Source organism: Triturus cristatus, chromosome 4_2, assembly GCF_964204655.1.
Source record: "Triturus cristatus chromosome 4_2, aTriCri1.1, whole genome shotgun sequence".
NCBI lineage: Eukaryota > Metazoa > Chordata > Amphibia > Caudata > Salamandridae > Triturus > Triturus cristatus.
The window spans coordinates 421746710-421757388 of NC_140586.1; the positions used below are offsets into that span (position 1 = coordinate 421746710).

At 41.2% G+C, this 10679-nt stretch overlaps 1 protein-coding gene across 1 annotated transcript in view; it reads left to right on the forward strand.

Moving 5' to 3' along the window:
- The window catches only part of SLC30A7 (solute carrier family 30 member 7), a 225300-nt gene extending 221898 nt beyond the window's left edge, over positions 1-3402 (forward strand). Inside the window, exon 11 of the mRNA XM_085601904.1 lies at positions 1432-3402. Within this exon, the coding sequence (XP_085458030.1) occupies positions 1432-1479 (48 nt within the window). The 3' untranslated portion in view covers positions 1480-3402. The remainder of the gene's footprint in view (positions 1-1431) is intronic.
- Positions 3403-10679: the final 7277 nt, after the last annotated feature.

The following is a 10679-nucleotide window of genomic DNA, read 5'->3' on the forward strand; positions in this document are numbered from 1 at the left end:
ACTACTACTGTGGAGATAATTTCTTCGATATCATTTAGAGTACACTGACACTGTATTTGAGACCATATCTTTAGACTAATGAAGACGTGTAAAAGTCTGACATGGACTGGCAAAGAATTGAGAATTTGAATAGTTTTTAATTACAGGTCGAGACAGTATATGAAGAAAAGGAATGAGAGGGAGAGACTGACTTGATAGCTCCCTGATATGAACTGTCATTACTGAAAAAAACAGTGATCTGAGTTTTGTTTGAGCTCTGGGGAAGGTCTAGTCAAATTTGTTCAATTGTCAAGTTTAGTGTCATCAAGCTGTTATTACTAACACTGGTTACAGCACTTAGAAACCCATGGAATGCAGTAAGAGGTGCTGTACTGAAAAAACAACTCTCTGAAGGGAAAAACTTCTGACAATGAAAGAACATTGTCAGACAAGAATCATGACACTGTTCAAGAATTAATTTAAGAGGGAGTAGCCTCTTTAAAGAACAGGCAATGATTGTTTTTAACAGCATGAATATGCATTTTGGCTCTCGAGTCTTAACATTTAAATTTTTTAGCCTGCGATCCTTAAACCAGGCATAGTATGTCAATTAATCGTAATCTACAGCTTCTTACTCCAGATATATTGCCTGTGGTTGTAATAAACCAAAGATCATGATTTTTCAAAGCATCCTAGCAAGTTAAGAATGGGCAAGGATATCGCCAAATCAGATTAGAACATGGGAATGTTGCGTGCTGTATTGAAGAAAGTGTATTAGAACATTGGGATGTTGGGAGATCCATTGAAAACAATGGAGTGCTCTGGGCTTCTAATGGCCGGTAGAAGCCCAATGCTGCAACATTCCAATGTTTGTTCACAGCTTTTGCTGTGAACAAAGCCCTCATGGAGCCCGAGGAGATTTTAATTCCCTTGGGCTCCGTGAGGCCTTTGTTTTTACAAATTAGAACATTCTGCCCTCTAAGGACAGGATGCTCTCATAGCCTTCGAGCCCGCCATAGCGGGCTCTACCGGCCATTAAAGGCCCACTCCCTTGTTAAAGGCCTTCCCCAACTGGTAGAGCCCACTACGGTGGGCTTTAAGGCTTTAGTGGCTCATGGCAAATAACGGCTGCAAGTGCATTCCAAGGCCTGTCTTACTGTTTCTCTCTTTTTAGTTGAGAACTTTCTACACACAGTGGTTGGAAAGTTGAAATCGCTTTATAACTCTAATGCCTTGGTTGTTAAAATGCCTCATCCCTGTTATGACTCAGATTCAGTGCCTTTCACAATGTTCTAGTTCTGGGCAGAAGGCTGTGATGCTACACTGGCAAATGATCCATGAGGTTTTATCAAGCCTACTTATAGTGTACCTTTCCCTCCTGCTATGTCTGGTTAGTCTATCTGTGACATGTGCATATTTATATATTTTTTCCTTCTCTTTGTTTTTTTACAGGCTGGGGTGAGGCAACTTTATGTACAGATTGACTTTGCGGTTATGTAAGAAACATCTTACGTTCTGAATTGTGGACCAAAGTTTCCTGGTACTGTATTGATCTAAAACATTGTGCTCCTCGTTTGGAAGCTGAGTCACCATCAACAAAGCATCTGGACTAAGTAGACTCTTCTGCCTTCGATTGTCTACTCATGAAATTTACTTCTGGGGAGTAATCATTAAAAAATGTGTGCTGGACCATTGGTTTTGTCTTTTCTCAACTCACCAACCCTTTTGTTCCTCTGCTATTGTACTTCATTTTTGTTTTGTACAAAAGCATAATTGTGATCTATTCCATTATACTTTGTTTTGCTTATAGTTCATACCACTTTTCCTTCCCAAAACCAATGTTATCATGTATTGGACATTTGTTTCATGCCGTAATGTCACCCATGTTGACATTCTTCTGCATAGTCATATGTTCATAAATCCTGTTTGTACTTTGCAAACTTAATGATCCAAACCATATTGGGTTTTCAAAGTGCCTTTACATCTTCAATTGTATTTGCCAATGTAGGTAAAAAAAAGCATCACATGTGTTGTTTTCCTTTTAATGTTTTGTAATGATATTGGTTTTACAGAGGACTCCTGCCCATTATGTTTTCTTGGGTTGTTTTCATGTATTAAAAAAAAACTGGAGCATTTAGTTATACTCCATTTTTATTACGGAATTTATATACGAGTATTCTCAAGATTATAAAGGAAGATAAGCATTTAAAAATATCTGTGAGTGTAGAAATCTGTACTTTTGTTAATAAATGTAGATAACATCACACAATTTTTCTCCTACTATCGCAGGGTCAGAAATATACAGTCTTACTTGCAAAGTAGCATCCTTTACCAGTGAATGGAATTTATATACATTTTGCAAAGTTTCTTTTTTTAATGAAAGTCGGAGCATAACCATTGTCTTCTTTTCTGAAATATCATGTTCTCAGACTGAAAAATGTACCCTGTATGAAATGGTTGCTGCTTTTTTGTATATAAATATACCCTGCAAAGGTGAACTGGTAACATGGGCCAGGAGGGTGGAGGGTGCGGGGGGGGGGGGAGGACTTTGATGTATTCAAAAAAATGCAATATTTATCTGAATTTGTGAATGTTTATCAAATTTTGTGGTACACAAAAAAAGTATTTCACATTTGTCTTTCCGCACAGCCTATTGCTTTTAATGTGTAAGTTTTATACAACAGCAGGGTTTTTTGGGTTTTTACTAGTTAGAATCATAATGTTGGAATTCAGCTCTTTCTTTCTTTTTATGGGGTCGGAGGACAAGCAAGCTCCATGTCTCTTTATCATGAACTTGTTTTGTGAGCTTTTAAATTCTATATATGGAGATTTTCCTGTCTGTGTTTAGAATGCCGATCTGTTTACAGGCAGCAGGAAGAGCATGGGCTGTACCGCTCATTATCTATACAGCAGAACAATCACTTTATGCTTGTTCCCTCAGCAAAAGCACTCTTTTGCTATGAGTGAAAGAGCTGAATTCCGTCTATCAACGGTATGAGTCTATAATCATATTCAAGGCACTATTAAACATGACCAATTCAGCCCATCCTTCAGTGGGAGAAATAATCCTATGACTGCAGTGCAATAGAGTGGTTATGTCATGATCAGTGAAGGGATTTGAGATACTGAGATTGACATTCAATATTTAAGCACCATATTCTAAGTATATTGATTCCAAAATTTAAATTGGTGGTTTGCATTATTAACTGGAACTCATGATGTACGAAATGTAGGGTCCGCAGGGCCAACTCTTCTAATTTTACGTATTAAATAAGATTGCCTATGCACATTATACAGAACATGCACAAACTTGTTCTGGTGCCATTGGTACTTTGACTATTGGAGTTACCATTGTGTTTTTTCCAGAGAATTTAACCAATTTATTTTTTAAAGTTGAATAAAATTGAAATTTGGCCCAAGGTACTTCTTTAAAGTGTGAAAGTCAGTGCTACTAATGTTTTTTATTGTCTTGTGCATTTTCCTATTATAAAAACACCTTGGACGAAATCACTTGGATTCAAGAGAACAAAATCCAGGTCACGGTTTACATACATAAGATTTCCAGCTTGGCATATTTGTGATTTTAGAATATTTGTACTAACATGACACATCAATTTATCTTAGTGCTCCTGAACCGGAGTGCCAATTTTAGGTTCAAGCACTCCTGTAAAGGAGGGGAGCCAGGATGCAGCATGCCAATTTATATTCTTTTCATTTTATTCCTGCCTGTTGTGGAGAAATATCTCTGAGCCTGTGAAGGCTTTATTAGTGTGATCTGATAGAGACATCTAGCCACTGATTCCTTAACTTTTGAATTCTCCCCAGGCGTAAGACTGGAGCTGTAGGTTTTCTCCCAACATTACCTCTGCGCGCCAGGGGGTTGTGCCGCATGGCTCTGTACGACGTCGGACTCCGTATTTGACGTCAGTGGAGCCATATAAGTCCCCTCCGCTGGCGCACTGACATCAGTTTCTCCTTTTTCCGCCCTGCAGGCGGGTTCAAAGTAGCACATCTCTGGCCATTTTTCGGCCTTCTGTGATTAACTTTTCTCATTTGAAACTGTGTGCTTAATTCCTCTGCCCTATGGGTTTAAGTCCTGTAGGTCCTGTGCTCGCCATATGTCGGGTACGGACACACATTCTATCTGTATGTGGGGCTTGGGTGAGCATCACGACACTGAGTGTGATGCCTGCCAGCGGTTGAAGCCAAAGGCGCTGCGGTTGTGGCGCATGAAACTTCTGACTGCACGGTTGTCACTGGCCTCCAGCTCCCCGCAGATTCGGTCATCCTCCCAGTTCAGGGGTCATTCTCTTGAGCGCCGATCTTCACCCAGTGTTCAACGGCAGCGGTCCCATTCTCCGGTTGCATCTCATGGTAAGCGGCATCACAAGAGATCGAAGTCCCGGCCTTCTCTGGCTCCTTCGACTCACGAGGTGGATCGCGGAGACTCTTCTACCTCCTCTTCAGCGTCCCTCCCGCGCATCCCACCTTTTCCTGGAGGTGGGGCGACCTGGAACCAGATGCAGGAGTACTACCGGGCTCTCCATTTCTTCTTTGGGCCCTCGTCTCCCTCTGGAACACCTGCGAGCCCCAAGGAGGGCGTAGGGGCAGTAACTGCATCATCGCCAGCGGGTTCGCCCTTGATGGCAGTCCAGTCTCAGACAAAGAGGCGTTGGTGCACGGTCCTTCAGGGCTTCCACTAGTGACATCGGTTGACTTCGACGTAACGTCGGTCACCCCGCCAGTGCCTATTTCTATGGTGCCAAAGGACTCCCAGCCAGAGTCAGTGCATAACACAACTGTGTGTTTCGTAGGGTCGGCCTCAGCTCCTTGCATCTGCGCCAATGTTGTCTGATGCCTATGCACCTTCCCATGCGGACGTCTATACAGAGCCGTTGGGGGAAGGACGTTAGGGGATAGCCCCCTTAAAGCAGCCAGTGCTTGTGGGTCCTACTATGTTGGACAGCTGGATTGCTGAGCTGAGTGAAGCGAGCAGGCTAGATTAATCGCCTGCTTCCTCTCTTTTATCGCCTCCTGGCCTTGCCTCAGAGGCCAGTTCTTCTTTGGCAGAATTTTTTAAAGCGTGGCTGATGTCTTACATCTAACTCTACCTGCAGTGGAGAAGGCTACTGACTCTCTTGAGGTCCTTCATCCCGGCCAGTTGGGTGCGAGGCACTTTCTGATATTTTATTCGGGGCATTGCCAAAACCTAAGCCAGGTGTACCAGTAGACCATACTTTTACCCTCAAATATTGGCCAGCCCCAGGGGACCCCGCTTGCTTTATTCGACAGCTCACTCACCGCAGCTTCATTGTCCAGGCCATTACGGTGTCCTCTGAGATGGAGAACCTTCCTCATTCCCCCTCGACAAGGAGTCCAGGAAGCAGGAAGCAGGATTCTTGCGACAAACGTGTTTTTTCCTCCTCTAGTGCAGCGTTACACTCTACCAACGCAATTTATGTCCTCAGATGCTTACTCCATGCCTTGTGGGACTCCTTGGCACAACTTTTACCTTTTGTTCCCAGAGGTCAACAAGGGTGAGTTGAATTTAGATGGTCACCAGCCAGTCAAACTGCTCATCAGATGTGGCTTTGGTTGTCTGGATTTCCAGAAGCTGTCCAGTAAGCCTTGCTTGACATGCCATTTGATGGGGTTCATCTTTTTGAAGCCCAAGCAGATTTGGTCTTACGTAGGTTTCGGGCTAGTTGGGGAGGGTCAGACTCTTAGCTTGCCCCCTCCCTTTTTCCCTTGTTATTGCAATGCTGTTATGTGCGTTTTGTGGCATCAGTTGCCAGATCAGTGTTTCTGCCCTGGTCTTCTGAGGCTGCTTGCTAGCAGCCTGTCTTGAGACCCTGCATGGGGTGTTCCCCTACTGGCTGGTGGGGTTTGTTGGATTCGCCTGTTGTGTGAATCCCTTATCAAGTCAAATAAAACTTTATTCAACCAATATTGACACACACAAGAAATAATTACTACAATTAGTCAATACATGGTGAAAGAACAGACCAATATTTCATATACAATTGCCAATACAGATCACTGAACCATCTAAAACCCTTTACATAAGCTGTATTTAAGTATCTGAGGATATTAGCTCAGAAGACAGGAAGACTAAACTTTGACTGACCTTTAAAGTGCATTCTTATACAGTACATAGTTTTTACAAAGGAAAGGCCACTAATATATGGTAAAAGTTCTGAAACCAGCTCAGTGCATGAAAAAGGAGAGATACATGTATATATTTCATCTCACTTGAGCTTTAAACAGTTTTTTTCTTTGTCTTAGAGCACCTGATAAAAAACTAGCAACACCAAAACAAATCAAGGGTGAAGACAACATTTGCAAGTATATCGGGGCTGGCTTCACTTGTGCAAAATTACAATGCGTTAAAAGTGGTAAAACATATTTTTTTCTGTAGATCACTATAGAATTTGCAAAAGAAAAGAAAATGTAAAAGATCTGGTTGCGTAAAATCATCACAAGCTCAAGGGTTTAGGGCGCCCGGCTTAGAAAAGCCATTAGGGGCAGATAGTCACCAGTGGATATAGTTAAACCTGAGCCTAACTAAAGAAAACAATGGTGTTGGTTAGTAATATAGGTCCAATAGGGTTGTTCTAACTCCCTGGGCTCAATATTGTGTATTGCCTTACCGTGGGCTTGGTGAGTTCCCTATTTTCCCTTTCTGCCATCCTCCTGGCTGAAAATAGTGATTTTATATCTCTCAACTAGTTGGGGTGCATCAGTCTATGGTGTATAAACAGCTCTGGGCGCCCTAGGTTTGTCGACTGCTCTGAGACTTATTTAGCCAATGAATCTCAACGGTCATGTCAAACCTCATACAGTCTTTTACTACAGACTGGTTCATGGTAGGAGTGGGACTAGACCATATATTTAACCACCGTATTAAAGGGGCCATAGCTATAAGATCAGAAATGTAACCCTGCCCAAGTTCTTCATGTGAAAAAATGAAAGAACGGTTACACTCCTTTTTTTCAATAGTGAACAATTGAGACCACGATTCAATAGTGTATGGGTGCTATGGAGTATCACCGCCTGATCATGAGGTGTATTAATTGAATACGATATGAAGTCCTTCACCACTGGAAGGGCAAACTCATGTAAGCACTCCAATGCGAAAAAATTGCTTCAAACATTCAACTCTCCATTAGATGTATTTCACTTGGATTTATTTAGCTTCATATTCCAATGGTGAAATTTCCATCCATTTGTTTAAATTCTTTCATACAGTTAAGTATCATAACATATGAAATCAACCATTGTTTGATTCACAGAAATAACAAAGAAAATTCCCCAATGCATTTCGGGTTCAGCCCTTCTTCAGGGGGTTCTCCCTGTAAAAAAAATTGAGATACACTACTTGATCCTGAATCAGAATGCGTATGTCTGGCAGCAATATAATCAGTAGTTGCAACCGTGTGATGTATCATGCAGAGGATTGTTTCAAATGGTTAAAAATGTATTCAATGGTATGCCTCGTGATCGTGAAAAAGGTGTGAGATAGAAAAAGAAACGCTCGTAATGAGCGGCTAGAGTTGTGAAAAATGTGAAGCGTCAAACGCATGTGCTTAAAGTGACTCGGTCACACAAGTGCAGAAGTGTGATCAAAGTGACTCGCTAAAACAAATACGAAAGTAAACTCCGTAACGATCAAGGTAATCAGGGAGAATAAGTGATAAGAAAAGATGCAAAGCCGACCTGGCATGGTAGTCAAAACGGAACGTCACGAATGTATAGCGTGCGCCTAGTGATTAAAAAAAATATACAAAAATGATACCAACTCGCTCGAAAAGTGAAAAAGTTTAACTGTGACCCTAACATGCTTAGGTGCTCAAATACAGCGTGCCAAACTAAATCTGTGGTGTTTAAAATCTCGTACCTGTGAATGCTCAGAACAGAGCGTAATGCATGAAACGGTCTTCGCATTGTGCATGTGTGAGCCGGCAATGAAGTCCAGAACTAAATGGCTATACGACCTGGAAGTTAGCCGCGCAAGTACAATTACCACTGAAAACAGACGATTGTGGGATAAATGTAAAGATAGACTATAGTGAGAACCTAGAAACAAATTAAAAATAATATTAAAGTGTGATGGCATTAGTTTGTGACCTGAACAGTGCTCGTGGGAGTGTGAAAATGAATGGATGATAATTTGCAGTACTACGAGTTGAAAGTGAAAAAATAAGGGTGCATCCTGGCATCTAAGCGCCCACACATAGTCAAAAAAACATCTGTACGTTATGAACGAGCCCTTGCTGGCTCAATGAAGCACATATCAGCACATTGATACGTGAACATCAGTATAACATTATAACATTATGAAAGGTTGACGATGTTGTCCATCATGGATGTATGCACTGTAATGAAGGCAAAGTATTAGAGATGACAGCTGAATTCTAAACATTCGTTTAAACCCTTTGGGCTCAGTGAGTTCAATTTATGGATCCAGTACAGTTCACGTTGTAGCAAAACGTTTTTGTTTTCTCTTCCTTTTATCTCTACTTGTTCCATAATCAAATACCTTAGTTGACAAATGTTATGATTTTTATCTGAGTATTGTGCAGCAACTGTTGACTTAAGATTTTTCAATCTTATGTTACTTTTATGTTCGACAAGACGAATTTTAATTTTTCGTTCTGTCTTCCCTACATAGGGTAGCTCGCATGGGCATTTTAACAAGTACACAACGTTACTGGTGTCACAGGTAGCTGTCACTTGTAATTTAATTGGAGTTCCTTGGGTGGGATGCATCAGAGTAGTACCCCTTATTATGTTATTACAACTCCCACAGTTGTAACACGGGATATTTCCATTGTATATAGGATAAGTCAGGTCCTTCTTTCGTTGCAATAGTTGTTGCAAATTTTTCGTGCATTGGTAAGCAATGATTGGGAACTCTTGAAATATGCCTTAGAAATCCAGTTCTGCCTGTAAAAGAGGCCAATATTTTCTAATGGTTTGTTTGATTTTGAAACTTTTGGTTGAGTATTTGGACACGAATGCTGCTCTTTCTTCGTTTTTCTCTGTATGAATGTTAGGTTTGAGCAGTTCAGCCCTTTCTTTTTGTTTTGCTCTTTCCTCTGTTTGTCATAAAATAGATTCAGGATATTCTCTTTGTTTGAATTTCAACATTATCTTTTCTTTGTTCTCGTAATATAGGTTCCACGATTGTTTGTTCTCAGTGGTAATTATACTTGCGCGGCTCACTTCCGGGTCGTATAGCCATTTAGTTCCGGATTTCATTGCCGGCTCACACACGCACAACGCGAAGACCGTTTTCATGGATTACGCTCTGTTCTGAGCATTCACAGGTAACATTCGTAACGTTCTGTTTTGACTACCGTGCCAGGTCGGCTTCGTATCATTTCTTATCACTTATTCTCCCTGATTACCTTGATCATTACGGAGTTTACTTTTGTATTTGTTTTAACGATTCACTTTGATCACACTTCCGCACTTGTGTGAACGCGTCACTTTGAGCACATGCATTAGACGCTTCACATTTTTCACAACTCTGGCCGCTCATTGTAGTGTATCTCAATTTCTTTACAGGGAGAACCCCTGAAGAAGGGCTGAACCCGAAATGCATTGGGGAATTTTCTTTGTTATTCCTGTGAATCAAACAACTGTTGATTTCATATGTTTTGATACTTAACTGTATGAAAGAATTTAAACAAATGGATGGAAATTTCACCATTGGAATATGAAGGTAAATAAATCCAAGTGAAATACGTCTAATGGAGAGTTGAATGTTTGAAGCAATTTTTTCGCATTGGAGTGCTTACATGAGTTTGCCCTTCCAGTGGTGAAGGATTTCATATTATATTCAAGTTCTTCATGTACCATGAAGGACTGGGTACAGGGGGGTACTGCAATGAGTTTGCGGAGGAGTTTCTTCTCATACACCTGCAAATCACAGGCATCCTTATAACCCCAAACATCACTGCCACATGTGGCCATTGGTATACATTTATCATTATAGGCCTTCAGTAGTGGACGTAACGGTTTGGCCCCCAATCTCCTAGCGAAGTCCATAGTGGCTCCTGCTGCTCTTGTCAAGGTTTTCGAGTGTTCGCTGAACCACCCTTGTCCCTCTTTCATCAAAGAAGACACCCAAGTATAGAAATGTGGCAACATTAGTCAATTGTTCCCCTCTGCATGCAATCCTGCATTCTGTTACCTTTCGTCATTATATGTGACTTGAAAAAATTTATGGAAAGGTCAAGTGAGACCATAAAATCAATAAATGTGTTTAAAAGTCTTTGCAGCACCACAGCTGTCCTGGCAAGCAAAACCGCATCGTCTGCATATATGAAAGTGCTGGGATGGGTTTAAAAGCTACTCTGGGAATATATTTACTTACGGTGACAGGGCAGCCCCGAATTTATTATATTATAGGGTGAATAAAAAGGGACATAAGATGCATCCCCTTTGCATAAACATCCCAGGATGCTGTGAGAGAGCCATTTTCATTATATCTGGCCGATGCAGTGAGATTTAAATATGACCAGTGCAAAAAGGCCACCAGATTTCTGTCCATGCCAACATCTGGTAGCAAGGGCCGTAGTTTCAACCTATTAACTCAGTCAAATGCGAACTTTAAGTCCATAAATGCTGTGTGCATACGACCCTTTATGGTTATTATGTATTTGCCAATCATCATAAGCTAATTGATGCATTGG